At 40.4% G+C, this 15,000-nt stretch overlaps 1 protein-coding gene across 1 annotated transcript in view; it reads right to left on the bottom strand.

Moving 5' to 3' along the window:
• The window catches only part of LOC128643570 (SWI/SNF-related matrix-associated actin-dependent regulator of chromatin subfamily A member 5-like), a gene marked incomplete at its 3' end in the record, with an annotated part of 30,679 nt that extends 18,968 nt beyond the window's left edge, over nt 1-11,711 (bottom strand). The window contains exon 1 of the mRNA XM_053696412.1: nt 11,559-11,711. Within this exon, the coding sequence (XP_053552387.1) occupies nt 11,559-11,595 (37 nt within the window). The remainder of the gene's footprint in view (nt 1-11,558) is intronic.
• Between the last annotated feature and the right edge of the window lie 3,289 nt (nt 11,712-15,000).

The following is a 15,000-nucleotide window of genomic DNA, read 5'->3' as shown; positions in this document are numbered from 1 at the left end:
ATATATCCTGTATTAGGCTACAATGTGATTTTGTAAAATTTTGGGATGGTGGTGTGCCACAGGATTTCTTAATGTAAAAAAGTAAGGAAACAGCCTGTGGTGGCTGAGAAACATGTCGCTGTTTTTAAAATAAAAGTTTTTAAATATACACTTGCTTTATCACAATTATTCTGCTCCTGTTTGGGGGCAGAGTGTGTGTGCTAGTCCTATCTTCCAAAGTGGTGATTTTCTGCATCCTGCAAATTGGATTCCACAGTCCACTGGGCGGCTGAGAGGTCCCAGTACTGCTGATATTGCACCTGGTGGTGCTTTGTTTCCTGTAAGTACAACCTTGAATCCTTTTTTATCTGGTGTACAAACATTACTGGGCTATGTGTGTGCCTTTTTTGCCCTTATAGGCATCATAGGATAGGCCCTCGCCAAGGATCAACTCTATCTGGCTGGAGACACCAGTGAGCTGGACCACTGTTTGATGTTCCAGGCTGCCACAATAGCACCATTTGGATGCGCTACGCTTGTGAGTATATTTCCTATCCTGCTGATGTTTTGTATCCGACTGCCGTGACGTTACTAGGCCATGTTGGCGCCTCTGTGCTTTTTCTTTTAGATCACACCACACCAGGATGACCGTCCTATGACAGAGAGCTGCCTTCTTTCTTTTGGATTATTCTTTGTGCAGACATTTTGCTATTTGATTACACCAATATCATCTGTGAGCATATCATCAATAAAAATAATCTTATATAAGTGTGTTAGGTATATTGTATATTCTCTTAATTATCTGTATATATTTGCTTACCTGTTTGCTGCTTATTGTTAGCGCCCCCTAGGAGTGTGGTGTATGTTATATATGCACCACCCTCCTTATATCTTTTGTTATCACAAGATGAGAGGCTTACAGCTGTAAAGTAGCAGCTTTTAAAGCACTGCTCTGACGTAAAATAATACAAACAGCAGCAATTTGTATTGGCAGAACAGAAGTGAACAATTTTTAGTTCAGTCTCCACTCCAGCTTAAAATGAAATGGGAACATACAGTTTGAAAAACGCCACAAGATGGCATATGGGTAGGAATTGGAGGTATCGGTTTAAATATCGGTGCATTTGCATGAGTACAAGTACTCATGCAAATACTTGGTATCGGTATCGGTGCAACCCTAGATTAAAGACAACCGTGGAGTCGCTGTCACCCAAAGTAGCAGACGGAGGCGTTTCTAGCTTGAACCTAAAAGATACCACTTCCGATCACCGAGAGGAATTACACTGTCAGAATCTGAAATTTCACCTTCAGATGCTACTACGGTATACCCCTCCTCAGGCTTCTGGGAGGGTGCATCCGCAATAGGAATAACTGTCAGAAACCTTGCTTACTGAATGTCTGATTTTCCTCTTACGCTTTCCTTGCAACATAGGAAAGGCAGACAACACATCTGAAACTGCAGAAGACATGAGAGAAGCGATGTCTTTTAAAGTAACCCCAACTGGAGCCACCGAGGAAACAGAGCACTGCATGTGAGGGCAGTAAAATTTGGGGACGCTTGAGGAGAAAGCTGCAGCATATATTGAACATTGTCAGATTCCTGAACGGCATGTTCTTTAGAAAATGTTGGCTCAGGAAAATTTTTATCCCTGTAATTTATAGTCCTCTCAATACAAGAGGAACAAAAAAGGGATTGGTGGTTCCACATTGTCATCAAAACAAAGCGCTTTTGGCAGTTTGCAAGGCCTCATGATCCATTATTACTCTTAATGGATAGAACTAGCAATCAAAAAACATAATTTATGTAAGAATTTACCTGATAAATTCATTTCTTTCATATTGGCAAGAGTCCATGAGCTAGTGACATATGGGATATACAATCCTACCAGGAGGGGCAAAGTTTCCCAAACCTCAAAATGCCTATAAATACACCCCTCACCACACCCACAATTCAGTTTAACAAATAGCCAAGCAGTGGGGTGATAAAGAAAGGAGTAGAAAGCATCAAGGGAAATTTGGAAATAATTGTGCTTTATACAAAAAATCATAACCACCATAAAAAGGGTGGGCCTCATGGACTCTTGCCAATATGAAAGAAAACATAATTTATGTAAGAACTTACCTGATAAATTCATTTCTTTCATATTAACAAGAGTCCATGAGCTAGTGACGTATGGGATATACATTCCTACCAGGAGGGGCAAAGTTTCCCAAACCTTAAAATGCCTATAAATACACCCCTCACCACACCCACAAATCAGTTTAACGAATAGCCAAGAAGTGGGGTGATAAGGAAAAAAGTGCGAAGCATATAAAATAAGGAATTGGAATAATTGTGCTTTATACAAAAAAACCATAACCACCACAAAAAAGGGTGGGCCTCATGGACTCTTGTTAATATGAAAGAAATGAATTTATCAGGTAAGTTCTTACATAAATTATGTTTTCTTTCATGTAATTAACAAGAGTCCATGAGCTAGTGACGTATGGGATAATGACTACCCAAGATGTGGATCTTTCCACACAAGAGTCACTAGAGAGGGAGGGATAAAATAAAGACAGCCAATTCCTGCTGAAAATAATCCACACCCAAAATAAAGTTTAACAAAAAACATAAGCAGAAGATTCAAACTGAAACCGCTGCCTGAAGAACTTTTCTACCAAAAACTGCTTCAGAAGAAGAAAATACATCAAAATGGTAGAATTTAGTAAAAGTATGCAAAGAGGACCAAGTTGCTGCTTTGCAGATCTGGTCAACCGAAGCTTCATTCCTAGACGCCCAGGAAGTAGATACTGACCTAGTAGAATGAGCTGTAATTCTCTGAGGCGGAATTTTACCCGACTCAACATAGGCAAGATGAATTAAAGATTTCAACCAAGATGCCAAAGAAATGGCAGAAGCTTTCTGGCCTTTCCTAGAACCGGAAAAGATAACAAATAGACTAGAAGTCTTACAGAAAGATTTCGTAGCTTCAACATAATATTTCAAAGCTCTAACAACATCCAAAGAATGCAACGATGTCTCCTTAGAATTCTTAGGATTAGGACATAATGAAGGAACCACAATTTCTCTACTAATGTTGTTGGAATTCACAACTTTAGGAAAAAATTCAAAAGAAGTTCGCAACACCGCCTTATCCTGATAAAGAATCAGAAAAGGAGACTCACAAGAAAGAGCAGATAATTCAGAAACTCTTCTGGCAGAAGAGATGGCCAAAAGGAACAAAACTTTCCAAGAAAGTAATTTAATATCCAATGAATGCATAGGTTCAAATGGAGGAGCTTGAAGAGCCCCCAGAACCAAATTCAAACTCCAAGGAGGAGAAATTGACTTAATGACAGGCTTTATACGAACCAAAGCTTGTACAAAACAATGAATATCAGGAAGAATAGCAATCTTTCTGTGAAAAAGAACAGAAAGAGCAGAGATTTGACCTTTCAAGGAACTTGCGGACAAACCCTTATCTAAACCATCCTGAAGAAATTGTAATATTCTCGGTATTCTAAAAGAATGCCAAGAAAAATGATGAGAAAGACACCAAGAAATATAAGTCTTCCAGACTCTATAATATATCTCTCTGGATACAGATTTACGAGCCTGTAACATAGTATTAATCACAGAGTCAGAGAAACCTCTTTGACCAAGAATCAAGCGTTCAATCTCCATACCTTTAAATTTAAGGATTTCAGATCCTGATGGAAAAAAGGACCTTGAGACAAAAGGTCTGGTCTTAACGGAAGAGTCCACGGTTGGCAAGAGGCCATCCGGACAGGATCCGCATACCAAAAACTGTGAGGCCATGCCGGAGCTACCAGCAGAACAAACGAGCATTCCTTCAGAATCTTGGAGATTACTCTTGGAAGAAGAACTAGAGGCGGAAAGATATAGGCAGGATGATACTTCCAAGGAAGTGAAAATGCATCCACTGCCTCCGCCTGAGGATCCCGGGATCTGGACAGATACCTGGGAAGTTTCTTGTTTAGATGAGAAGCCATCAGATCTATTTCTGGAAGTTCCCACATTTGAACAATCTGAAGAAATACCTCTGGGTGAAGAGACCATTCGCCCGGATGCAACGTTTGGCGACTGAGATAATCCGCTTTCCAATTGTCCATACCTGGGATATAAACCGCAGAGATTAGACAGGAGCTGGATTCCGCCCAAACCAAAATTCGAGATACTTCTTTCATAGCCAGAGGACTGTGAGTCCCTCCTTGATGATTGATGTATGCCACAGTTGTGACATTGTCTTATCTGAAAACAATGAACAACTCTCTCTTCAGAAGAGGCCAAGACTGAAGAGCTCTGAAAATTGCACGGAGTTCCAAAATATTGATCAGAAATCTCACCTCCTGAGATTCCCAAACCCCTTGTGCCGTCAGATACCCCCACACAGCTCCCCAACCTGTAAGACTTGTATCTGTTGAGATTATAGTCCAAGTCGGAAGAACAAAGAAGCCCCCTGAACTAAACGATGGTGATCTGTCCACCATGTCAGAGTGTCGTAAAATCGGTTTAAAGATATTAATTGAGATATCTTTGAGTAATCCCTGCACCATTGGTTCAGCATACAGAGCTGAAGAGGTCGCATGTGAAAACGAGCAAAGGAGATCGCATCTGATGCGGCAGTCCTAAGACCCAACATTTCCATGCATAAGGCTACCAAAGGGAATGATTGTGACTGAAGGTTTTGACAAGCTGATATCAATGTTAAACTTCTCTTGTCTGACAAGGACAGAGTCATAGACACTGAATTTATCTAGAAACCTAAAAAGGTTACCCTTGTCTGAGGAATCAATGAACTGATTGGTAAATTGATCCTCCAACCATGAACTTGAAGAAACACCACAAGTCGATTCGTATGAGATTCTTCGAAAATGAGAAGACTGAGCAAGTACCAAGATATCGTCCAAATAAGGAAATACCAAAACCCTATTCTCTGATTACAGAAAGAAGGGCACCGAGAACCTTTGAAAAAAATTCTTGGAACTGAGGCTAGGCCAAACAGTAGAGCCACAAAACTGGTAATGCTTGTCTAAAACGAGAATCTCAGACACTAAAAGTGATCTGGATGAATCGGAATATGTAGATACACATCCTGTAAATCTATTGTAGACATAAAATGCCCTTGCTAAACAAAAGGCAGGATAGTCCTACAGTAACCATCTTGAATGTTGGTATCCTAACATAACGATTCAATAATGATAGATCCAGAACTGGTCTGAAGGAATTGACCTTCTTTGGTACAATGAAGAGATAAAATAAAACCCCAGCCCCTGTTCCAGAACTGGAACTGGCATAAATACTCCAGCCAACTCTAGATCTGAAACACATTTCAGAAATGCTGAGCCTTGCTGTGTCAACTGGGACACGGGAAAGAAAAGAATCTCTTAGCAGGAGGCCTTAACTTGAAGCCAATTCTGTACCTTTCTGAAACAATGTTTCTGAAACCAGAGATTAAGAACGGAATTGATCCAAATTTCTTTGAAGAAAACGTAATCTGCCCCATACCAGCTGAGCTGGAATAAGGGCCGCACCTTCATAGATACTTAGGAGCTGGCTATAGGTTTCTATAAGGCTTGGATATATTCCAAACTGGAAATAGTTTCCAAACTGATACCGCTCCTGAGGATGAAGGATCAGGCTTTTGTTCCTTGTTGTGAGGAAAGGAACGAAATTATTATTTACCCTGGAAAGAAAGGGAAAGCAAAGTTGACTTAGAAGACATGTCAGCATTCCAAGTTTAATCCATAAAGCTTTTCTAGCTAAAATAGCTAGAGACATATACCTGACATCAACTCTAATGATATCAAAAGATGGTATCACCAATAAAATTATTAGCATGTTATAGAATAATAATAATGCTATAAAATTATGATCTGTTACTTGTTGCGCTAAAGCTTCTAACCAAAAAGTTGAAGCTGCAGCAACATCCGCTAAAAATATAGCAGGTCTAAGAAGATTACCTGAACATAAGTAAGCTTTTCTTAGAAAAGATTCAATTTTCCTATCTAAAGGATCCTTAAATGAAGTACTATCTGCCATAGGAATAGTAGTACATTAGCAGGAGTAGAGACAGCCCCATAACCTTAGGGATTTTTGTCCCAAAAAACTCTAATCTGTCAGATGGCACAGGATATAATTTGCTTAAACGTCTAGAAGGAGTAAATAAATTACCCAAATTATTCCATTCCCTGGAAATTACTTCAGAAATAGCATCAGGGAGATAAAACACTTCTGGAATAACTACAGGAGATTTAAAAACCTTATTCAAACGTTTACATTTAGAATCAAGAGGACCAGAATCCTCTATTTCTAATGCAAATAACACTTCTTTAAGTAAAGAACAAATAAATTCCATCTTGAACAAATACAAAGATTTATCAGCATCAACCTCTGAGACAGAAACCTCTGAACCAGAAGAACCATTATCAGTATCAGAATGATGATGTTCATTTAAAAATTCATCTGAAAAAAAGAGAAGTTTTAAAAGACTTTTATGTATACTAGAAGGAGAAATAACAGACATAGCCTTCTTAATGGATTTAAAAAAATAAAATCTCTTATGTTATCAGGAACACTCTGAAAATTAGATGTTGACGGACAGCAACAGGTAATGTAACAGTACTAAAGGAAATTTTATCTGCATTAATAAGTTTGACATGACATGCAATACAAATAACAGCTGGAGAAAACAGATACCAAAAGTTTATAGCAGACTTAGCTTGGTAGCTCCAGCACTGTGCAGTGATTTTCCTGTAGTATCTTCTGACTCAGTTGCAACGTGGAACATCTTGCAATATGTAAAAGAAAAAAACAACATATAAAGCAAAATTGATCAAATTCCTTAAATGACAGTTTCAGGAATGGGAAAAAAATGCCAGTGAACAAGCTTCTAGCAACCAGAAGCAATAAATAATGAGACTTAAATAATGTGGAGACAAAAATGACGCCCATATTTTTTAGCGCCAAAAAAGACGCCCACATTATTTGGCGCCTAAATGCTTTTGGCGCCAAAAATGACGCCACATCCGGAACGCCGACATCTTTGACGCAAAATAACGTCAAAAAATGACGCAACTTCCGGCGACACGTATGACGCCGGAAACGGAAAAGAATTTTTGCGCCAAAAAAGTCAGCGCCAAGAATGACGCAATAAAATGAAGCATTTTCAGCCCCCGCGAGCCTAACAGCCCACAGGGAAAAAACAGAATTTATGTTTACCTGATAAATTTCTTTCTCCAACGGTGTGTCCGGTCCACGGCGTCATCCTTACTTGTGGGATATTCTCTTCCCCAACAGGAAATGGCAAAGAGCCCAGCAAAGCTGGTCACATGATCCCTCCTAGGCTCCGCCTACCCCAGTCATTCGACCGACGTTAAGGAGGAATAATAGCATAGGAGAAACCATATGGTACCGTGGTGACTGTAGTTAAAGAAAATAAATTATCAGACCTGATTAAAAAACCAGGGCGGGCCGTGGACCGGACACACCGTTGGAGAAAGAAATTTATCAGGTAAACATAAATTCTGTTTTCTCCAACATAGGTGTGTCCGGTCCACGGCGTCATCCTTACTTGTGGGAACCAATACCAAAGCTTTAGGACACGGATGAAGGGAGGGAGCAAATCAGGTCACCTAAATGGAAGGCACCACGGCTTGCAAAACCTTTCTCCCAAAAATAGCCTCAGAAGAAGCAAAAGTATCAAACTTGTAAAATTTGGTAAAAGTGTGCAGTGAAGACCAAGTCGCTGCCCTACATATCTGATCAACAGAAGCCTCGTTCTTGAAGGCCCATGTGGAAGCCACAGCCCTAGTGGAATGAGCCGTGATTCTTTCGGGAGGCTGCCGTCCGGCAGTCTCGTAAGCCAATCTGATGATGCTTTTAACCCAAAAAGAGAGAGAGGTAGAAGTTGCTTTTTGACCTCTCCTTTTACCTGAATAAACAACAAACACTAAAAAACTCTAAGCCATCTCCGTGGAGATGTTGCCTGTACAACGGCAAAGAGAATGACTGGGGTAGGCGGAGCCTAGGAGGGATCATGTGACCAGCTTTGCTGGGCTCTTTGCCATTTCCTGTTGGGGAAGAGAATATCCCACAAGTAAGGATGACGCCGTGGACCGGACACACCTATGTTGGAGAAAAGTCAAATTTTTGAGGTAAGAAAAAATATGATAATTCAATGCATAATCCCAAATATGAAACTGACTGTCTGGAAATAAGGAAAGTTGAACATTCTGAGTCAAGGCAAATAAATGTTTGAATACATATATTTAGAACTTTATAAATAAAGTGCCCAACCATAGCTTAGAGTGTCACAGAAAATAAGACTTACTTACCCCAGGACACTCATCTACATGTTTGTAGAAAGCCAAACCAGTACTGAAACGAGAATCAGTAGAGGAAATGGTAAATATAAGAGTATATCGTCGATCTGAAAAGGGAGGTAAGAGATGAATCTCTACGACCGATAACAGAGAACCTTATGAAATAGACCCCGTAGAAGGAGATCACTGCATTCAATAGGCAATACTCTCTTCACATCCCTCTGACATTCACTGCACGCTGAGAGGAAAACCGGGCTCCAACTTGCTGCGGAGCGCATATCAACGTAGAATCTAGCACAAACTTACTTCACCACCTCCCTTGGAGGCAAAGTTTGTAAAACTGATTTGTGGGTGTGGTGAGGGGTGTATTTATAGGCATTTTAAGGTTTGGGAAACTTTGCCCCTCCTGGTAGGAATGTATATCCCATACGTCACTAGCTCATGGACTCTTGTTAATTACATGAAAGAAATGAATTTATCAGGTAAGTAAAAAAGGGAGGTAGGAGATGAATCTCTACGACCGATAACCGAGAACCTATGAAATAGACTCCCGTTAGGGAAATCATCGTATTCAAATAAGTGATACTCCCTTCACGTCCCTCTGACATTCGCTGTACTCTGAGAGGAATCGGGCTTCAACAATGTTGAGAAGCGCATATCAACGTAGAAATCTTAGCACAAACTTACTTCACCACCTCCATAGGAGGCAAAGTTTGTAAAACTGAATTGTGGGTGTGGTGAGGAGTGTATTTATAGGCATTTTGAGGTTTGGGAAACTTTGCCCCTCCTGGTAGGATTGTATATCTCATATGTCACTAGATAATGGACTGTTGCCAATTACATGAAAAAAAGTGAATTTTTAACAAAATTAAACTTGACAAAAAAAATGTTTTTACTATAAACTGAAGAATGCGGTAAAAACGATACTGAGACAAAAATCACAAACACTTCAACACCTCAGCTGTCTGCTGAGGTGCCTACCTGCCCCACAACACAGGAGATAAGTCCCACTAGCAAAGCAGATGATCCGTAGAGCAGCAGGAAATGATTTGAGAACTGCTCCTAGAAATGCTTGTCTTTCTTATGAACCCAAGCGCTTCTAGTCGGCCTGTAACTGTCACCTCCGTAGATGCAAGAGAAATGGCATGTATTGCTAAAAATCTCACCACCCTTAGCTCCACTCCTCATGGGCGTCTCAAATTAATAATCCCCCGGTCGGTATTATTCAAGTTAAACCGCCGGGAGCAGTGGAACCGCCATAAAAATTTAACTACACAACATTCTCAGCCCCAGTGCCTGCTATGCTTTCTAATAGTCTCCTTCAGTAAGGAGAAATAAAAATGTCCCAAGAGAAGCAACCAAGTAAATAGTGCCCACTTTTTCTGAGTGATCCAGATATAAATAAAGTAAGCACTTACCTGATCAATGCCCGACAGCAAGGCATCTCACCCGGCTTGAGAGGTCATCTCCCTCCCATAGGCCTGTGGAACAAAAGAGACTGAGTATTTCCCCTCAGGTCTTCACAATTAGGGCAGCATAAAATCTATAAGAGGAGCAGTGAGAATTATGTCCCACCAGTTCTCATTGCTCTAAAGCCCCCACTGCTCTACTGAAGAGACTGATGTGGACTACGGCTACACCCTAGGACAAAGAAGCACAATCGAGCACCACTTTAAAAATAATAAACTCTTGATTGAAGAATCTAAAATAACACCTAACTTTACCACTTCCTAGCACTTAACGTAGGCAAAGAGAATGACTGGGTTGGGAGATATTTAACAGCTTTGCTGTGGTGCTCTTTGCTGCCTCCTGCAGGGCAGGAGTGGTATTCCCAATAGAAATTAAGATTATCCGTGGACTCATCGTGTCATTAAAAAGAAATAAAATGTTCAACTGAAAACCAATAATTGTTATTGATACTACATTCATTATTACAAATGGCAAATATTACACTAGCACAGCAGTATTTATTCTTTTCCCTCAAAAGAAAGGTTGTTCCAAAGTAAAACCAAACAAATTATACCATCCTATTTAAAGGGACAATCAAGTCCAAAAAAACCCTCATGATTTAAATAGGGCATGTATTTTTAAACAACTTCCCAATTTACTTTTATCACCAATTTTGCTTTGTTCTCTTGTTATTCTTAGTTAAAAGCTAAACCTAGGAAGTTCATATGCTAATTTCCTAGACCTTGAAGACTGCCTCTAATCTGAATGGATGTTGACCACTAGAGGGCATTAGGTTTATGTGTTTCATATACATAATATTGAGCTCATGCATGTGAAGTGACCTAGGAGTGAGCACTTACTGGCTAAAATGCAAGTCTGTCAAAAGAACTGAAATAAGGGGGCCGTCAGCAGAAGCTTAGATACAAGGTAATTACAGAGGTAAAACGTGTATTATTATAACTGTTGGTTATGCAAAACTGGGGAATGGGTAATAAAGGGATTATCTTTCCTTTTAAAGAACAAAAATTCTGGTGTTGACTGTCCCTTTGACGTGTCAAAAAAAAAAAAAAAAAAAAAAAAAAAAAAAAAAAAAACCAATCTGTCATTATAATTAACTAATTAGACCAAGTTGGAAAATAATTTGTCTTATTAGGTGACTGAAGAAAATGACAAGTGAAGGAAAACTTGCCATCTCAATATCTTCACCTGGATATTAAGAGATTGTATAAAATGTATTTTCAACCATGGCAGCTGGACACCCTAGTGCATTGGTTTTCAGACCTGTCCTCAAGCCTCCCTAACTGGCCAGGTTTTTGGGATTACCTTGAATGAGAGCAGGTAACATAACCAGGTTTTACCTGATCATTTTACCTGTGCTCCACTTCAGTAATCCATTAAATGAGGCCTGAGGACAGGTTTAAAAATCAGTGGCCTAGTGCGTCACAGAACCTGCTTGAGTCTCAGAATTCTGACCAGAGGAGATGTATGAGACTTATTAAAATAGATTAAAAAGAGTATGCTAAATAGTATAACTACTAAAGGGGAAAAAAAGAGGGTAGTTATTTTGTGGTATTTGCCTTTAACATAGGGCTATATTATTGGGATAAAACAGACTACAAGCTATATGCTGCACATCCCTAGTCCAGTTATCAAGTGGTAAAGGTTATGATTGCATAATCACAAAAACAAATTTAGAATTTTAAACACACATATGCTATTACAAGTTGACCGAGCTTTCTCCTAAATATATTCTGTTTATAATTCTTACAACAACAAAAAATCCATAAAGCAAAAAAACATACCTTGCTGAATGACTATGGAATCCAATCTCAGTTTCATCTCTGCACGCTCTACTATCCGTTCTTCAATAGTGTTGTCTGTGATAAACCTGAACACCCTCACAGTTTTTGTTTGACCAATTCTGTGTGCTCTATCCTATACATAAAAAAATAATGTCAGCTAATTATTACATGGTTAACAGAAGAATCAGTGAGTATACAGGAATCTAATATGTAAGTTAAAAAAAATAAATTAAAAAAAATATGGTTTCACCATATAAGCTCCATTATTGTAAAAACAAACAAAAAACAAAACTAAACACAAAACATGCTCCACTTTACTTTATTAGAACATTTCATTTTAAGACTAGTGACCCTGCCCTGCCGCCCTGTGTGTTTAAACCCCTAAACCCTCACTCCACCACCAAGAATTGGCAGATGCAAATCACTTCTGACACATTTGACCGGGTGATTGATTAGCCTCGCTCTCATGGGGGCATCTTGTGCAATGCTAAATATGTGGAACAAACGCACCCCATAATATGAAATGGAATGCAAATAGGATCACACCCACAAACTGAAAAAGCAAAAATTTATGCTTACCTGATAAATGTATTTATTTCTTGACACGATGAGTCCACGGATCATCATTAATTACTATTGGGAATATCACTCCTGCCCAGCACGAGGCAGCAAAGAGCACCACAGCAAAGCTGTTAAATATAAGTAAAGGAGAGAAAGGAAGCAACAAGGTGCAGGTGTCTGAAGTTTATAAAATACTAACCACCTGTCTAAATAACAGGGTGGCCCGTGGACTCATTGTGTCAAGAAATAAATTTATCAGGTAAGCATAAATTTTGGTTTCTTTCTAATGACACGATGAGTCCACGGATCATCATTAATTACTGTTGGGAATCAATACCCAAGTACACAGATAAGGGAGGGACAAGACAGGAAACCGAAAAGGAAGGCACCACTGCATGAAGAACCTTTCTCCCAAAAACGGCCTCAGCCGAGGAAAGAGTGTCAAATTTATAAAAGTTTGAAAAAGTGTGGAGAGGACCAAGTTGCAGCCTTGCAAATCTATTCCACAGAAGCTTCATTCTTGAATGCCCATGAGGAAGCAACAGCCCTCGTGGAATGAGCTGCAACACTCTCTGGAGGACACTGTCCAGCAGTTTCATAGGCAAAACGAATAATTACTCTTCATCCAAAAGGAAAGAGAAGTAGCCATAGCTTTCTGTCCCTTACGTTTTCCAGAGAAAACCACAAAGCAGAAGACGGACGAAAATCCTTAGTCGCCTGCAAGTAAAATTTTAAGGCACGTACCACGTCTAAATTGTGCAGAAGACGTTCCTTCTGAGAAGGATTAGGACATAAGGAAGGAACAACAATCTCCTGATTAATGTTCCTGTCAGAAACTACCTTAGGTAGAAAACCTAACTTTGTATGTACAACTACCTTATCCGAATGAAAAATAAGGTAAGGAGACTCATACTGCAATGCCGAGAGTTCTGACACTCTACGAGCAGAAGAAATAGCAACAAGAAACAAAACTTTCTAAGATAACAACTTAATATCTAAGGAATGCATAGGCTCAAACAGAGCCCCTCGAAGAACCTTAAGAACTAAATTAAGAAGTAACTAGTTTGAACACAGGCCTGGCAAAAAGATTGCACATCTGGTACGTCCGCCAGACGCTTGTGTAACAAAATAGACAAGGCAGATATTTGACCCTCTTGGAGAAAAGACAAAATTCTAGGAATCCTAACTCTACTCCAAGAGTAGCATTTGGATTCACACCAATAGATATATTTATGCCATATCTTGTAGTAATTTTTGCTAGTCACAGGGTTACGAGCCGAATCATGGTCTCTATGACCGATTCTGTAAAGCCCCACTTAGATAAAATAAAGCGTTCAATCTCCAAGCAGTCAGCTTCAGAGAAACTAGATTCGGATGAAGGAAGGGCCCTTGAAGTAGAAGAGCCTTCCTCTACGGAAGTCTCCAAGGTGGACGAGATGACATGTCCACTAGATCTGCATACCAAATCCTGCGAGGCCAAGCTGGTGCAATGAGGATCACTGACTCCTTCTCCTTCTTGATTCGAGCAATGACCCAAGGAAGAAGAGTGAACGGAGGAAATAGGGGGCGTCTCAGTACCGCCTGAGGGTCCCTGGACCTCGATCTGTACCGCGGAAGCTTGGCATTCTGACGAGATGCCATAAGATCCAATTCCGGCTGACCCTGAGAATCAGGCTGGAAAACACTTCCGAATGGAGTTCCCACTCCCCCGTGTGCAAGGTCTGCCTGCTCAGGAAGTCCGCCTCACAGTTGTCCACCCCTGGGATGTGGATCGCTGACAGACAAGAGTGGGTTTCCGCCCAAAGTAGTATTTTGGCTACCTCTTTCATTGCTAAGGAACTCTGTGTTTCTCCCTGATGATTGATGTAAGCCACTGAAGTTGTTGTACGACTGGAACCTGAAACTGGGCCAAGGCTAACTGAGGCCAGGCCAGAAGAGCATTGAAGATCGCTCTTAGTTCTAGAATGTTGATAGGTAGAACAGACTCTGAATGAGTCCAAACTCCCTGAGTCTTTAGGGAGCCCCAGACCACTCCCCATCCCAGAAGGCTGGCATCTGTTGTCACAATTACCCAAGAGGGTCTGCGAAAGCAGGTTCCCTGGGAGGGATGATCCTGAGACAACCACCATTGAAGAGAATCCCTTGTCTCCAGTTTCAGTAGAGTTTGTGGAGACAAATCCGCATAATCTCCGTTCCATTGACTGAGCATGTCTAGCTGCAGTGGTCTGAGATGGAAATGAGTGAACGGGATGATGTCCATTGCCGCTACCAACAGCCGGACTACCTCCATGCACTGAGCCACTGATGGCTGAGGAGCGGACTGAAGCGCTATGCAAGAATTGAAAATCTTTGATTTCCTGACTTCTGTCAGAAAAATCCTCATTGATAGGTAATCTATTATGGTTCCCAAGAAGGTTACCCTTGTATTTTGAACTAAGGAGATCTTTTCCAAATTTACCTTCCATCTGTGAGATCGCAGGAAGGATAACATTTCCGTGTGGGACCTTGATTGTTGAAAGGAGGGTGCCAGGACCAGGATGTCGTCCAGATAGGGTGACACTGCAATGCCCCGTAATCGAAGCACCGCCAACAGAAATCCCAGAATCTTTGAGAAAATCCCGGGAGCTGTGGCAAGACCGAAAGGAAGAGCTACGAATTGAAAGTGTTTGTCTAGAAAGGCAAACCATAGAAACTTGTGATGATCCCTGTGAATGGAAACATGCAGGTACGCGTCCTTTAAATCCACAGTTGTCATAAATTGACCCTTTTGGACCAAAGGAAGAATGGAACAGATAGTTTCCATCTTGAAGGACGGTACTCTGAGGAATTTGTTTAGACTCTTGAGATCTAAAATTGGTCTGAAGGTTCCCTCTTTTTTGGG

Source organism: Bombina bombina, unplaced genomic scaffold (genome assembly GCF_027579735.1).
Source record: "Bombina bombina isolate aBomBom1 unplaced genomic scaffold, aBomBom1.pri scaffold_2054, whole genome shotgun sequence".
In the NCBI taxonomy this organism is placed as follows: Eukaryota; Metazoa; Chordata; class Amphibia; order Anura; family Bombinatoridae; genus Bombina; species Bombina bombina.
Note: the sequence above shows the minus strand (reverse complement) of the source record. Positions and strands in the feature narration are given on the sequence as shown.